The sequence below is a fragment of the Seriola aureovittata genome, chromosome 11, assembly GCF_021018895.1.
Source record: "Seriola aureovittata isolate HTS-2021-v1 ecotype China chromosome 11, ASM2101889v1, whole genome shotgun sequence".
Lineage (NCBI taxonomy): Eukaryota > Metazoa > Chordata > Actinopteri > Carangiformes > Carangidae > Seriola > Seriola aureovittata.
This window is the reverse complement of record NC_079374.1, coordinates 25992539-26009562: the sequence shown is the minus strand read 5'-3', so window position 1 is coordinate 26009562 and position 17024 is coordinate 25992539. Positions and strand designations below refer to the sequence as shown.

The 17024-nt window shown below is 45.9% G+C and overlaps 1 protein-coding gene across 1 annotated transcript; it reads left to right on the top strand.

Annotated features, from left to right (window-relative positions):
* The first annotated feature begins 2329 nt into the window (after positions 1–2329).
* Positions 2330–11674, top strand: inhbb (inhibin subunit beta B). The gene is made up of 2 exons (XM_056388580.1): positions 2330–3811; positions 9155–11674. The coding sequence occupies exons 1-2, from the start codon at positions 3418–3420 to the stop codon at positions 9979–9981; spliced, it is 1221 nt and encodes a 406-aa protein (XP_056244555.1). The 5' UTR covers positions 2330–3417; the 3' UTR covers positions 9982–11674.
* Positions 11675–17024: the final 5350 nt, after the last annotated feature.

The following is a 17024-nucleotide window of genomic DNA, read 5'->3' as shown; positions in this document are numbered from 1 at the left end:
GGAGGAATTCATGTGAGCACAGAGTCAGTTTCAGCCTCACACTTTTTCATTAAAATAAAACATTCAAAAAGAATTCTGACTTCACCCTTAATGCACCTTTTATTTCCTGTTATGTGATGGACAAGTCTGCTGACCAATGTAGTGGTTTTGTTTTCTTTCTTGGATTCAGTCACATACATGTCCCACTGCCAGATATACAGTATTCACTAGAGGAGTGGTTCCTGACTATATATATATTTATTTATACACACACACACACACACACACACACACACAAACACACACACGATAGGAACTTTTATGTTGTCACCAGCTGAAACACATTATATACTTGTTTCTATCTCAAGTCTGATTGCACATTAAAAGATCAGATAGATAGATGTTGCTTTCACTTCAGTCCCGTCCTGTTCAGTCATTACCATGTCAATAAAAAGTGGTCGGAGAATATTTTGTTCGGCCTCTGTTGAGATTATCAAGTGGGCCAGGAGTTGGAAAAGTTTGGGAACCACTGACTTAGAGCACTAAAAGTGCATCATTACCTCCTGTATGAGTACAGTTTGCTAAAAGTGACAATACCCCTGTTTTAGGAAAATTACTGAGCCTTTTTTTAATTAAAGTATATATTTTTAAGATTTACATCTTTAGTAGGAATTAGTGGGCTGGGGCTGAGTGTTACAGACAGAGAACAGAACTCAGAGAGGATTGAATGATGGAGCAGCACATTGTAAACGTTACATGGAATTTGTTAACAAAAAGAAAACATATAAGATAACCCAATGTGTGTTCTCTAAGGTTGCTGAATTCATCTTATTCATCATCTACTCTTGCCACTTTTTTCATGGGTGCAGCGTTTGATCAGATGAAGCTACTCTGGACATCTTGTGCATTGTTTTATACACATTTCCCCAAAGTTAAACAGAACATATTTGGTATCTCTGGATAAAATAATAATTAATTATAATTAACTGAGTTAATGTGTAATTTCTAAATACCTTCCTAATAACTTCTGGTACACTTTTATTTTTTATTTCACTTTTATTTTCTCTGTGTTGACATCAAATAATGTAAACCTGTTCTAAGAGCGCATGTGTGTGTGTGTGTGTGTGTGTGTGTGTGTGTGTGTACCTGCAGAAAAGTAAATTAATCAGCTATCAGCAGTCCTGCTGCTCTAATCCATCACTGCTGCCGCGCCTCATTTCATTTGGCCCATTGACCTACATTACTGCTCCCACACATGAAACACACGGCTTGAAATCGACCACGAGGTAATGGCGCTGGTGCTGACACGAGTTATGAGAAGTTTAACCAAATCATTATTAATAGTCTCTTCTTGTACTGGTTGATCTGAAGGGTTTTTAAGAGGTAAAACTTTTAAGGATTTCACATGAAAAAAAAGTGGAGAAATATCTGAAAGAAATGACATAACTGTGTGACATATTTTTCCTCTGTCCAGAGGATGAGCTGATGCTAGTTTAGCATTAGCTCCATTAAGCATTGTGCATAAAGATGCAAAAAATGTTAGTTATTACAATGTCCTTCGTTTTTAATATCCTATAAACGCTTCAAAATGACGTAACATAGCTCTACACCTGTCTACACGTAGTTCACTCCAATATCCAAGAACAATCTTACACCTTTCTGAACAGTGGAGCTCGACTGACTTGACTTGCCTATGATTTTTTTATGATTACTGAACATAATCATTGTGTCTATGAAAAACATATTAGAAGTAAAGGTTGTTCTCCTGGTTTTTGTTTTGTTCTGTTTGTTGTAAGGAACCATTTCCTGTCTGCTGTGACACAGTAAAATTAATAATTAATCTATCTATCTATCTATCTATCTATCTATCTATCTATCTATCTATCTATCTATCTATCTATCTATCTAGTTCAATTCAATTTAATTCAGGCTGCTTTCTTGGCCTAAATTTCAGGTGGACAATATTGCCAAAGTGTTACAACCAATATAATAATGACATCAAAAAAATATTTATATATACACATTTATACACTTCTATAATCTACCAAGTAAAATAAACAAATAATAAATAAATAAGTAAAAAGAACAAGAACAATAAGCGTGTGTTTTGCTCCTAGTGCCAAGTGTCTATCTATCTATGTATGTTATGGTTAGTGTGTAATGGCAGGTTTCAGTCGGTAGATGGCGCTGTTACTCTGCTAATCTGGTTGATAACCCGCCATGGATTCACTTGACTGAAGTTCCAGTTTTTTATTCATTACTTCATGCAGATCCTTTTTTTTACAAAAAAAAAAAAAAAAAAAAGTTCTAGTCATGTTTCATTTTAAATAATTACATAATGACAATTGATTATTAACTGATAATTAACTGATAATTAAGTGGCTTGTTGAAGGTGACTGAGAGGGTCCTGTATGTTTTCTATATTTATCATGTTTTACATGCTAATATAAGTGTGATCTTTAAACTGTGACCTGAGTCTCTCCTCAGAGTCCGGACTGAACCCGGGATCCAGACTAAACCTGCGCTTTCCACCCTCATGATGATAAAGTGAGATGATCAAATGTTGTTTCACACTGTGGCCTTTAAGTAAAAAAAAACGAAAAAAAAGAAGAAATTATGCAACGTCTCCGGGGCAGGCGCGTTACCATAATAAAACCTTGTTCCATCAGTGGAGTCGTGGCTCTGGAGACGTAGTAGTCTAATAATCCGATGCGTCCAGTTGGTGGAAATCCCCACGTGGTTTCGACTCCTGTATAAAAACTTTGGGTGAGCGGAGCCCCTGTTGTCGTGATTGCACAGGGAGAAGAGGGTCTCAGTCAGCGAGCAGCATCTTGCAAGGACGCACGGACCTGGCCATCCACAACGGCGCGCACTGGGGGGACAGGACACGGTAACCGGGCTGAACACACTAAATAAATCCACGGGACTTCCTCTCCCTGGGACCGCAGCTGTAGAGGTGGACTCTCTGCGTGGTGTTTGAATGGGGACTGGACGCCTCTGGACACCGACAGGTTTTATTTCGACTCATCGGTGAGACCGTGTCGCCTCCACGTCCTCGTTTGTTTTGGTCGATTACACGTCTGAGCTAAACGTGGTGTGACAGACGCGCGTCAACGATCCAAACTCCTGAGTGCGCCTCACAATCAGAGACAAGAACTTTTGTTTTGCGCAGAGAAAAGACGCATCGCTGGATAACTGAACGCATAATGACAAGAGATAATTAGCCTCGCAGTTCCACTCGTGTATAACTGGGAATACAAAGCTTTCATTGGCCCCTGTGGATATCTGGAGGCGTCTGACTTCTGGAGCACAAGTGGATGTCCTGCCGGAACTTTTCACATGTTTTAAATTAAAAGTAGCTTTAACCTCAGAGTGTGTTTTTAGTCTTTTCATCCCTGTCTTGAATAGCATCTGGGCTGTAACGTTAACTGTACCAAAATGAGCTTGTACAGTCTGGCATTGTCCTGTTTAGTTGCGTGCCTCCTCTCCTCTTCCGTGCGCTGCAGCTCGGTAACCGGGACGGAGACTCAGAGCTCGCCGCAGGAGTCGTGCGCGTCCTGCGGCCTCAGGGCGCCGGATCAGACGGAGCGGTTGAACATAGACTTTCTGGAGGCGGTGAAGAGGCACATACTGAACAGGCTGCAGATGAGAGACAGACCCAACATCACCCATCCCATCCCGAAGGCGGCGATGGTGACGGCGCTGAGGAGGCTGCACGCCGGCAAAGTGCGAGAGGACGGCCGGGTGGAGATCCCCAGCTTTGACGGACAGGCCGCCTTCAACAACGAGGTTCAGGCGGAGAACTCGGAGATTATCAGCTTCGCCGAATCAGGTATTGATCAATAATGCAATGCACACATCTAAACCGACCCCTGCGTGAACCCATTCACCCTTTGACTGGCAGAGCAGGGACCCAGCATCAATCTCATTCATTCACAGGATTCTCTCTTTTTTATTTTTAGGCTTATCCTGTGAATAATAGATAATAACATTTTTTTAAATTTAAAAAAAAAAGCCATAAACTTATTAAATCCATAGTCATCATTTTCATCCTCTTATTGCATCACAGCTCCCTCCTGCCTGCAGCCACTGGTCGCCAGTGTTAAAACCTCCTGAAAATCAAAAAGAAATGAAACTAAAGAAAGAGTCCTTAAATTACCCCCATGTGTTGTCTAGGAGATAAAAAGAACCTCTGAATCCAATTTCATCACTAAAGCTGTGCTCACACTCAATACTCCAATGTATAAAGCACCTCTTTTAAATACGGACAAAGTCCCTCAATTGGCCATTTATCCCTTCCTCTAAGAATGTGTATCTAACTAATTCTCAGAAGTCCAAAGAGAACACCCTTTCCTCTCTCTTTCCCTCACACACACACACACTCACACACACCCTCCCTACATACACTCAGACTTACACACACACACACACACTCACACACAAACACACACACACACGTGCACACACACACACACACACACACTCGCACTCACAGCTAAAATCATCTGTGCTTGACAGAATCCAATAATTGTCAGTTAGAACTGTGAGAACAACGTCTCTGACACAAACTGTTAGTTTAACAAAAAGAAAACATACAATTAAAGACACCAAAATAGTCTTAAACAAACACACACACACGTACACGCATGCACACACACACACACACACACGCACCCACACACACACACACACACGCACACCATCCTGTCTTTTCCCATTGGCCCTGCCGGTACAATTAGCCTGAATGGACTGCTGGGTCCTGCCTTCCAATGGGAATGATCTGAGCACCCTCATGAAAAGGGAACAAAAGCCAGGCAATTATTATAAGAGCACTATGTGTTCCTGCTGAACACAACATGTCAACGTTCAGAAGAAAAAAAAAGAAACGCAGAGAAAACAAAAGATATTGCTCAGAATAATGCATGAGACATTTGAGTCTGTGCAGGGTTGGATCGGGGGAGTGTGGGTGGAGGGGGGTATGGCATTGGCGATGGCAGAGGGGAGGGGGGGGTGATATTGTGTGTGTGTGTGCCCATATTGCAGTGTTATAAAGAATGCTTTTGTCGCTCTAAAGGTTCGCTGGGCTCCTTTGCTTCTTCTTCTTCTTCTTCTACTTCTGTGTTTTTTTTTTTGTTTTTTTCTACTTCCATTCTTCCTCACACCTTTGAGCATTTGTGTGGCATTGTACCATGGAGCTGGCTCGGGTCCCTGCTCCCTAGACCCCGTCTGCCTCCTGGCCAGCTGGCTCACGCCCCCCAGATCAGATGCTGCCAGCCGGGGCATGGCTCAGAGGCAAGGTCTCCAGAAAGCTCTGAAGCCAGGGGAGCTTGTCCCCCAACCATGGGGGAGCCTGAATTGTTGTTGTCAGTTTAGGACAAGGCTGGGTTGGGGGTGAGGTTGGCATATGTTTAGCCAACAGCGGGCCAACGAATGGATGTGGATAGGTGTTTTTGTGTGCATGTGAACCGGGGAGGTCAGCGTATGTCCCCCTGCCTCCCCTCAGCACGGGGTTAACCGCGGCTTCTTATCTCCGGTTGCGGTAGCGCAGAGGTACGAGGTCTGCCAAGCGGCCCCAGGCAGGTGAGGGAGACGATGCCAATCTCCCTTCTCCCCTGACATGGTCCCATGGGTACTCGCTGAGGGATTTGGTGTCCCGTATCCACGGGAGCGGAGCGGGGAACACAAGGCAGGGAAGGAGGGTGGGAGAAAGAGAGAGAGTGAGGGGTCGGTGGAGAAGTTTAGATCGGTGCTTCTTGATTGCTCGCCGTGGCCGCGTGGACCCGGTGAACCCGTGGCGAGTGGTCCAAGACACGGAATTAAGACTTCATTATGGGAGGTCATTAACTCCGGCCCGGTTCCTCCAGAGGATCAGTTGGCAGGTTTACCTCAGGACACCACTGTTTCATGAGGAGCTGTCAGTCATGGTGCTGCTGGACCTGCTCCAGACATATTCCACATTCACTCAGAAGTGTGTGTTTAAGCCCGGCTGCCTCTGTGAAGCTTAGGACGCCATAAGTGATTTACGCAGCATCATTAAAAGTGTCCCCAAGGCAAACCCTCACAACAACAGTGGCTTTAACCTCTTCCCCAAAAAACTCCAGCATCTCAGCTCCACCCCTCCGTCCTCTCCACCTCCTCACCCTTTGTGGAATTCTTGAAGAGCTGAGACTCGGGGGCCGAGGGGTCGGCTGTTACATGTGCACACGCCCGCGCTCATGTCAGAGCCACAAATGCTCCGCGCCGAGCCCTTGTCCTTCCACGCCGTGTGGTCTTTGTCGACAGCGGCTTTGAGTAATGAGCTCTGAGGAGGAGCTGCCTGCCTGCCTGCTTCCACGGCCTCTTCCCTGACTTGGTGGCGCAGGTGGAGACACGCTGAAGCAGCTCTTTATCCTCCCGAGCCCACCCAGGTGTCCCGCCCGCCGATACTCACCAGCAACCTTTCCACTGCGGGGTCAGCCGAGGCGTGTCGGGGCCAGCTAACACTGGATGGAGACAACAATTCCTTCTTTAGAAGGAATTTGAAATAAGTAGTTGATTTACGGTCTCAGTACTGAGGACGCTGTATGATCAAACCTGCATTCATCCATACGCCTCATATCTCCCAAGTAGCGCCTGGATATGATGTAGTTTTATATTTATTTCCCCGCTCACAACACTCTTCTTAAGAGCTGTAGCTGCAGGTTGGGAGTTCATTTTGACTTTGTAAACAGCAGCTGATAAAGGTCCGCCTTTGCTCTCAATCATACGCCATGATCTTCATCAGCAGATGGAGTTGTCATTGAATTGCAGATGTTAGAAAAGAAGAAGAAAGGAAGAAAGCTGAAGACTGCAATTCTGTGACAACTGGCAAACTCTCCTGATGAGGATCATATGATATGACTGAAAGCTCTGGAGCAGCTACTAAAGTGGCCTTGAGGTAAGATGAGTTTCAGCTGCAGATTGCACAGTTTATGTAGTTGAAATATACATGTATATTATTTTTAAGTTTCAAAATGATTGTCTCCTAGCTGCAATTCTTTCACAATCTGTTCTGATCTCTGGTTCGTAAAAGTCTGTCAAGTGTGGCTGTGAATCAGAGCTGAAACGATTAGTCAATGAATCATTCAATTAATTCAATCAAGCAGGTAATTGATTACAATTTTTTGAGGATATGTGCCAGACATCTCTCAGCCTCAGCTTCTCAGTTGTGAGGATTTCTCGTGTTTTCTCTCTTACGTGAGTTGAAAATCTTTCGGTTTTGAAATGCCGATCGGACAAAACCAGCTGTTTGATCGAATCATCCTGAGCTTTTCTTCACTCCTTTCAGAGATTTTAAAAGACTAATTAAAAGGCAGATTAATCAATACTGAAATTGACTGCTTTTAAAATGAGGTGCAGCTACTCCAGTGTGTCAAAACAGCAAAACCGTCCCCCCCCCTGCAGCAGCTACCCCCGCCCACACACACACACACACACACACACACACACACACACACACTAAAGGTTTTAACTGCACATGGTTAGTGTGTCCTGGAGGGGGAACACTGAGAAACAACCTCACAAACAAACAGCTGAGCTCTTAGATTCGTGGTCAGTTTTATTCCCTGACTTCCCCCCGTCTGTTTATCACGCTGTCACCGTCAGCTCGGTGCTGTGCCTCTTTTTCTAAGCTCGGAGCTGTTGAGGCAAGTAGGAACACACAGCGCTGAATGAAGGTGAGGTTAGTTACTTGTAGCCCTGAGGGGCCTTTACAACAGTCGCAGGTAAGAGCTGCTGTTTTTTTTTTTATGTCATTCACTTCAGGTGGATTTCAGTGAGTACACACTGTGCGCTCGATGCTTCACCCACAGGCTTCAGTGCACGCGAAGGCTGATATTTGATGTATTTCTCACCGTGGGCTTGGGTGTGTGTGTGTGTCTGTGCATCGATGCATAGATGAATGCGTGTGTGAGTGTGTGTGTGTGTGTGTGTGTGTTTGACATGCTACAGAGTGGAGAGCTGGTCTGAACAGGTCCCGGTGTGAATGTAAAGCCGTGGTTTACAGGAGGAAGAGGCGTGAGGTGCCTTAAAGAGGTGGTGGTGGTGGTGGTGGGGGGGGGGGGCGTCTTTGGTGGCCACCTGTTGACACTGACACACACTAATCAGTCGGCAAACAAAGTAATTTGGCTGCTTTCAAAGGCTCTGCTTGAGCACATTGTACCAAATCTCCAGAAATAGAAACCTTTCAAGTTACCTCAGGGTAATTTGGAAGACATCATTAAGCTTAGGGGGGAAAAAAATAGTGCTAGGGAGAGCCCATTGCCACCTTTAGACACCCGGGATCTCTTCATTGTGGCGCTGTGGAAAGTGGCCAGTGTCATGTAAATGGCTTTTATTTTTGCCTCATCATGCTTTTTGCTACAAAGCCACGTGTTTCAATGCCGGGCTGCAGCGCGGCTGTCTCCCAGTGCCTCACAGGGGGCTTTGTGCTGTCACTCTCAGGGTGCTTACACTGGAAGGAGGAGGGGTGGGATAGGGTGGGGGTGGGGTTCAGGTTGGGCACTAGCAGCGAACTCGGTGAACCCCCTGGGAGCCTTGGCCGTGTCCGCCACCCTCCCCACCTTTTCCACTTGCATCCTTCCTCCTTTGCTTCTTAGTCTTCCTCCTCTCTGTTCTCCTCCCTCTCTCGCTCTCTCTCTCCCCCTTTTTGGCCCTGTCACTTACAAAGCTGGATCTTAGGCCAACTGGGCCTGATCCCAGAACTGGCCTGTCACAGCTGGCCTATCAGGAGCTCCCACAGAGGTCACCTGACACATTGATTGAGGGAGAACAGAGAAAACAAGGGGGAAAACAGATCTTTAAAGACAAAGCTGTGCCCTTCTTGGAGGGGGGTGGGCGGGTGGGTGGTGGTGGTGGTGGGGGGGGGATTTCTGCTTTCTATTTGAGCATATGCTGTGTGTGTGCGTGTGCATGTGTTTGTGTGCGAAAAAGGCACACCCCTTCTCTTAAAATAACAGAAATGTGTTTGATATTAAACTCAACTCAAGGTCCACTTACTGGACATTTTTCCGTGCTTTGAGTCGTATTTCATGGTCTCCAGCAGCTGATGTGGTGGATGTAGTTAAAATTGTCACATGACCCATGATAAACTCGTATGTCTCATCGCATCTGATGTGATATCACGATACTGAGATTTCATTTTCATTGTCTCCAACAGATGGACACATGTCCCCCAAGTCTGGTCTGTACTTCCTCATCTCCAACGAGGGCAACCAGAACCTGTACGTGTCCCAGGCCAACCTGTGGCTCTACTTCCGCGTGCTGCCGGCCGGTCCCGAGAAGGGCCTCCGGAGGAAGGTGACGGTGAAGATCCACTACCAGGAGGCCGGGACTTCGAGCAGCGCAGAGGGAGGCCCGGGAGGCGGCGGCGGCGGAGGGGGAACGGGCCGCTGGGCGTTGGTGGAGAAGCGGGTGGATCTGAAACGCAGCGGCTGGCACACCTTCCCCCTCTCGGAGGCGGTGCGGGCCGTGTTTGGGAAAGGCAGCCGGAGGCAGGACCTAGAGGTCCACTGTGAGGGCTGTGAGGCGTCCGGCGTTGTTCCGGTGCTGGTTGACCCGGGCGATCCGTCCCACCGGCCCTTCCTGGTGGTGCGTGCGCGGCAGGTGGACGGGAAGCACCGCATTCGCAAGCGGGGGCTGGAGTGTGACGGCACCAGCGGGGGCTTGTGTTGTCGGCAGCAGTTTTACATAGACTTCCGTCTTATTGGCTGGAACGACTGGATCATCGCACCAGCCGGTTATTACGGTAACTACTGCGAGGGCAGCTGCCCCGCCTACATGGCAGGAGTGCCGGGGTCGGCGTCGTCCTTCCACACCGCAGTAGTAAACCAGTACCGCATGAGAGGGATGAGCCCGGGCTCAGTCAACTCCTGCTGCATCCCCACCAAGCTCAGTACTATGTCCATGCTCTACTTTGACGATGAGTACAACATCGTCAAGAGGGATGTGCCCAACATGATCGTGGAGGAGTGCGGCTGTGCTTGAGTCCACGCTGACTCGCTTCATTATCTGAACTCAGAACAGTCAGAAAGGCCTTTTGTACAAACAGGACGTAATTGTACGGAACACATATACAATATATCTATACCTACTGTATGTGCAAGCAACAAACACACACACCCACACACATACACACACACACACACACACTGGTGCAATCTAGCAAACGCAAGTGTCAGTGTCGTGTCGTGTCCATGTGTGCATGCTGTGTTTGCACGTGCTTGTGCGAGTGTGTGTATTTATCAGACTGAGTGACGCGCTCGCTGCTGGAGTGGTGTCCGGTCAGCAGTGGGATGAGAAGGGAATGATTATCACCAAATGATACTTTGCTCTAGTTTTGCCATTTCTAGTCAAAAAATAATGGCCTATCATCTCCTCTTGAATGAAGATAAAAAAAGCGCTTAAGTGACAGGATCAGCCAGCGACATGATTGGCTTCACCCCCCCCCCCCCCACACACACACACACACACACACACACACTCCCCACCCTGCTCCTCCAACCCTGTTAAGTACTTTAAGCACATGACAGACTTTTGTTTTTATAAAGCACTGACAATTCATCAGCTTATACAATTCAGAACACCAGCACTTCGCTACTATGCCGACAGACTCAGTCTGACCGTCCTCTCTGGTGGAATTAGACCAGCAGCGCTTAATGCCTTGCAGGATTAAACACTCGGCAGCAGCACAATTGCAAAAGAAAAGTCCTCAACAGAGGCCGCCGCCGCCGCCACTGTTGTCATCATCGTCATCCTTGCTGTTGACTACGGCCCTCAACCCACGACTTCCTGCCTGTCGAGAGTGCTGCAGGCCCTGCTACCATGACAACCAGGTGAAGATAGATCTCATAAGTGCACTTCACTTGTGCGCTGGGAGCGTCAGAGAGAGAGAGAACTGCTTCGTCCCCCGGGGCTCAGTGGAAGTGGGGGGGGGGGCCCACGGACACGGAGACTCTTTAGTCCCGGCCCAGTGCGTCGCCACAGTGCAGTGCAGCACTTGCAGAAACTGAAATGCACACCCTGAATAGCACTTGTATAAAGAAATGCCTTCTAAGGGGTACTGAGTGTCCTGTCCTATCGCTAAATAAGTGCCACATGAGCTATGCAATGTATAGTAATCTATACCCATACTCAACATTGTCTATTAGACTGAATTCTTTCTCTTTCTCTCTCTCCTCCTCTCTCTCTTCAGTCCTCAACTCTTTATCAATACTTGAAATGTGATCTTTCGCTTCCTTTCCAAAGCGAATGATTATTGTGACGTTTGCACTGAAAAGTTGCAGGATTAGTGAAACAAAAACTGCCATTGAAATGTTATTTTTATAGAAGTAAATTGAATTTTGTTTCAAATGTATTTTAATTAATGGAACCAAAGAGGCCAAGATTTGAGCTGTTGTACTAAGATGGCAAAGGCTGTCGAGTTACTGTGTACAATACTGTCTTTTTTCTGATGATTTGCGAAAGGCCTACCACTGTATCAGGGTACGATATATGATTTTCATTTTCTTAGCTCTATTTTCATTCTCTGTTTTGTACAATAAGCAACACTTTTCATTTTTCATCTTTAATTCTATTTTTGTTTCAGTTTTCTATTTAATAAGAAAGTTATTTTTAGTTCCTGTATAAGAATCATTTAGTCAAATAAATTTCATCTGTACAGTTTATGTGAAATAAAATGTTTTCTTAAATATTTTTGCAACTTTAAATTCTTTTCCAAGCGTCATGTTGTTGAGACTTTCGCGGGAGCTGTTTCCTTCCAGAGGACGTGGGTCTAAGAAGAAGGCGTGGCCCTTTGTGGCCGTCACAGGCCGCGAGGGCCCGACCGGTATGAGACAGAGTATTTGTGCTTTGCGCCACCAGCTGTGCCCGCCCCCACAGTTGTGTCGCACGGCTCCTGTCACCTAGCAACCGTGACAATATGTCACTTTTTTTTTTTTATCAGTTGTATGGTTAGCTGTTGACCTGAGCTGAAACCCAATGCTTACATTTGACAGTGTAATCCCCGGGCTCTCTGTCAGTGTTGTTCGCTGCCATATTATTTTTCATTACCAACGCGCAATGCATCTTGGGATAGTTTGGGCCACAAGCCCAGGAAAAGAAGGAGCCTTCGAAATGGGACAGTGTAGTTGCTTCACTGTGACGCAATCAGTCTTCCAATGCAGCTTTTCCGAAGAACCCGGCTCCTGAGGTGGGACACAGCTTTTGTGTGTTCCCAGAGGAAAGTTTTTACCACTCAAAGCTCTTCTGCAGCTCAGGAGACAAAATTGTGAGTCTCATTTCAGCTTCATTTTAGTTTCTATTTTGTCTGAAATGTTTCTCATATGTTTCTCCTAAAAATTCACCAGGAGAAATTGGGGAGATTAGCAATTAGCAACAGGATTCATACTTAAGGGAGACACAGTTTTCCTGCTCAAAGCTCCAGCTCCTCTGCAGCACGGGGAGACAAACTTGTGATTCTCATTTCAGCCTTTTCCTTCTGATGAGAAGCTGTTTTGACCTGACGTGTCCCTAAAAGGAAAAAAAAGTGGGGCTGACATAAAGAAAAAACACACATACACTCGAGTCTCCGTCTATACTGGTTGAAACATACACCTCCTCCCTCCTGTTGTCTGCCAGGACCGAGTGTATCTCATAAGCTGGAGCTGTAGAGCAGTAATTACAACTATGATTAACAGCTTCACTGGCATCGACAGTCTGCCAGCACACAGAGCTTCACATACCTGCCTGATTCCTTTTTAGAGCTGCTGATGTATGTTTGCATGTGCACGCAGAAAATTGTGTATTAGTTTGTATCTTTCAAGGAAGCTAATAGTGTTCCTGAGGCGTTTTATCTGTTACATCACAGCGGTTTTTCCCCCCCTGCAACACCTCAGTTGCCATAATGCCAGCATGTCAACACTGTGAAACTGCACAAGGCTCGCCAGACCGACTGACTGTCTGCCTGTGCCAACACCTACCAACAGCTACATCTCATGTAGTGTTTCTCCATCAAAACACATGACGCCTCCCTGTAAAATATTGGCTAGATAATTGCTTTAAATGTATCTAATAGGATCTGCCAAGGAGCGCAATGAGATTTGTTTGCCTGCAGGGCAAATAGCATGTTAGGGAGGGCTCAGTATAAATAACTCCTTTACCTGTTGCTGGATGGATGAGTCAGCAGCAGCAGGAGGAAGAAAAAGGGTGAAGACAAATCAATATTACGGTGCGTGTGACAGACAAGCAGGCGAACGGGAAGAGAAATGATCTGTCACAAATGATCTGAGGCTGTTTTTAATCCCCTCTCAGTGGAGCCTGAACCTCTGCAGACAAACCACGGTCTGTGCTGACAGCAGGGAGAGAGATGTGTAGCTGTCTTGTCATGCTTCCCAATGCATGCCAGAATCTCCACAGCTGGAATGTTAATGGCGCAGAGCGAGAGCTGTAGGCCATTAAGCTTGCTGCTAGCCAGGGCCACACACTCACTCACTCATACAGAATCACATCATAGGTGTGTGTGTGTGTGTGTGTGTTTGCTCGTGCATCCGCACTCTTTGTGTCAATAATCACTCAGGCGTAGGTACAAATCTGTTGCTTAGCGCGCTCTCGTGCTGACTTGTATACATAACCACACATGTGCTCTCTCCCCAGAAAGTCACGCTCGCACACATGCACTATAAACAAGACACTAAACACAAATATGCATGCACACACACACACACACACGCACACACACACACGCAACCTCTGCAACCCCTCGTTATCAGCTTAAACAAATATTGTCCCTCTGCCCTTCCACATCTAATACCGCCACAGGTTGAGGTCATGGCAGCTGCCAAGTTGACGGGGTCAACTGGTTTATCGCCGCAATAGCGTTCATTCTTCCAAATCAGCCTGGACAGCACTCTGTAATTAATTTATGACTATTCATCGCCCGGGGCCAGGCATTCCGCTGCTGCACGCAGCTTGTGTTTGGGCTCTGTGGCCTGGAGGTATCGATAATGGATGTTCTGATCACTCCACCACTAGTGTTCTACAGATATTTTCAATTTCTCAGTAGTATCTGTCTCATTTAAAGCTCCATATTTTCCACATTTCCAGTGTTTCATTTGAAGTGTTGATCCATAAGAAGATATAGAGCCAGAAACCACCTCAGTGTAGTTTTACATTTCTCAGACTCAAGTAACAACAGGTTGGTGAGCCAATCAGAAGAGAGGTGGCTCTGAGCCTCTCCTGATTGGCTGACTGTTTTCTGAGTTATCAAATAAAGATGTGGCAGATTTCATGCAAAGAAACCAAATCCTGCAAGGTTGGATGGTGGGTCCAGATGGGCAGGCCTTGTGGCGTGGCTGAGGGTGGTGACTGTTGTGACATCAGAAAGTTACAGAGGCAAATGCACACAGTCTGTATTCAGAGACTGAGCCATCAGGACTTCTTGATCTTTGTGACGTCACAACAAAGCCCTCATCCATGTCCCAAGCCCCGCCCACCTGGACCCACCATCCAACGTTGCAGGATTTGGTTTCTCTAGTGTTTACCTGAAATCTGTTATATTTTTATCCTCCTCCTCCTTGTTACTAGAGCTCCAGAGAGAAGCCTGAGAGAGATGTAAAACTACACTGAGATGAGTATTTCTTCTTATGGATCAACACTTCAAATAAAACACAGGAGACGAGGAAAAGATGGAGCTGTGATATAGAACTTAGAGGTGCTTTAAATCCAAAAAGACATGGAAATCTCACTTTATACAACATGAGACCTTTAAAGTTGTTTTTAATACTTGCCCTGTACACAATACTGACAGCTGTTCACTGAGCTAACACAACATGATTTCTATTACCGGCGATTAAAGCCTGACCCTTTGTTTTAGCTTCTAGAGATCACGTAAAGGCACTCTTTATTCTGAGGATTTATGATGTGGGCCCCCTAAGACAGGAGGCTTATTCCACCCCTGTTTACTCCTTCCTACAAGCCAAAGTGACATTTTGACCTTTGGAGCAACATGGACTGCGGTCCCTGCAAGCCCTCTCTCTCAGGCGGATTACTGGAGGAGAAAAAAAGGGCTTTACAACTTGAAAGCATATTTTTGAACACTAATGAGCAGAAAACTTCATTAATCCAAACATTCTTTATAGCTACACTCTGTATCGCTGCCTTAATGTTTTCTCCTTTTCCCTCACTCTGTCAGGCTATAAATAAAGACAAGTGAGAGAGAGAGAGCTGGATTTCACTCTGCAGCTTCTCTAATCAGTTTACCAACATCACAGTGAACCAGTGGCTTTGTTATTGACTTCTCCACATGGGAATAATCCTTCATTCAGATGGAGTCAAAGGAACTGGGAGGCAGTGTGCTGGGAGCTGGCAGAGATGATAGATTCAAGTTGAATGACACTGACTTTTGGTTCTGCTAACAGCATTAACGCTGCCGCTGAGGCTCGTTACCAGATCAGTAATTATATTTTCTCTCCCCTGAATGCCTCGGCGAGGGAGGTGACAGGGTCAAAGCGGCACAGCGCGTGTGTTATACGCGTGTGTTTTTGTGAGTCCACAATGTCATAGTGTCAGGGTTGTTCCTCCCCAGTTTAGAAAAACAACTGAAGCCTTGTCACCAAAATCAGCCTCCCCCCTGCCCCTCAACCCCAACCCCCCCCCCCCCCCCCCCCCCCCCCAAAACCTATATCTCCCCGTCAGCCTGTAAACCTTCTCACCTCCTCACCTCCACCTTCCACCATCCTGACCCCCCGACTCCCAGAGTACAGAAGGCACACTCAGGGGCCACAAAGCCCTCATTTTGTGTTGTCTCTGGTGGCTAGTGCTAGTCTAAGAATCGCCTCCACTCAGCTTTAGCACTGAGGTAAAGCAACAGGGTCCCGGCTGTGTGAGAGCCAGACACCGGGAATGGATGGAGGAAGTAAGTGAGTAATGGTGCAGATTCATCTCATCTACAGTTTGTTTTCTTTGCTCTGAACTATAATGTAAAGGTTGCTCTTTAGCATTCTACACAAAGTCCCAAAAGGTTGTCAAAAAAAAGTTCCTTCCTCTATAATTTAACAAAAGTTATAGAGGAGAATTTGCTGCTTTTCTCTGATTATGACCTTTAAGATTGAATATCTTTGTATAGCCCTGTTGGTTGGACAAAACAAGCAACTGAAGACATCAGCTCTGGCTCTGAGAAATAGTTCTGTAACTCTGCCCGTGTCTCAGATGGAATCAATGACTAAACAAAAGTTATAGAGGAAGGTTAAATGTACGATTGTGTCATCCATAAATGAATTTGCCAGATCAGAGAGGAATCTAAGGACAGTCTGAATGTGTCCAAATTTTCTAGAGTGTTAGAAATAGTTTCGTTCATTCATTCATTCATTCATTCATTCATTCATTCATTCATTCCGTACCTACAAAATACACTTTTGACTGGCGCAGTTGTTTTTCCAGCCAAGAGCACAACACCGGACAAGTTTGAACTGCTGACACAATCAGAGACGTTCGGAGCTGTGATCGAGCCCAGCTGATGTCTTCGGTTGCTTGTTTCATCCAACCAACAGGACGATACAAAGAAAACTTGTCGGTACAGAGAGCCAGAGTTAGCGTTAGCACATCCACTAAGACAGTGTCAGCCACTGGCAGTTACCCAGTCACCTGTCCACCTGGAGGGAGCAGGTGGTGGGCGGGGCACAAGGCCTGATGATTTCTCAAACAGGAAGTATAAGGAGATGAGTTTCAGATGCAGTTTTCCTTTTTTTCTCACCTTTTATGTGTGAAAACCATGTTCAACAAAATCTTCATCATAGCAGAGGATTTTTCAGAGTTGTCTGGTGATGAGCTTTAAAGGATATAAACAGAAAAGCAGCAAATACTCTTGCTTGTGTAAATTAGGGTGAGGGGTTAAACAGTCAGTTATCAAAAATATCAAAATTTCTGTTCAATCACTGTAGAGCAATTGATGTACTAACATCATCTAACTGTATAAATAATAACTAAAGCTAGAGGGTAATGGGATCACACCAACACCTGTCAACATGTTGACGTTATGCCCATGAGTACTCTTT

Excerpts from the sequence above, each read along its gene's own strand:
- inhbb (XM_056388580.1), top strand. The coding sequence starts at position 3,418 with ATGAGCTTGTACAGTCTGGCATTGTCCTGTTTAGTTGCGTGCCTCCTC. Across the intron at positions 3,812-9,154 it reads TATCAGCTTCGCCGAATCAG|ATGGACACATGTCCCCCAAG; the intron begins GTATTGATCAAT and ends TGTCTCCAACAG.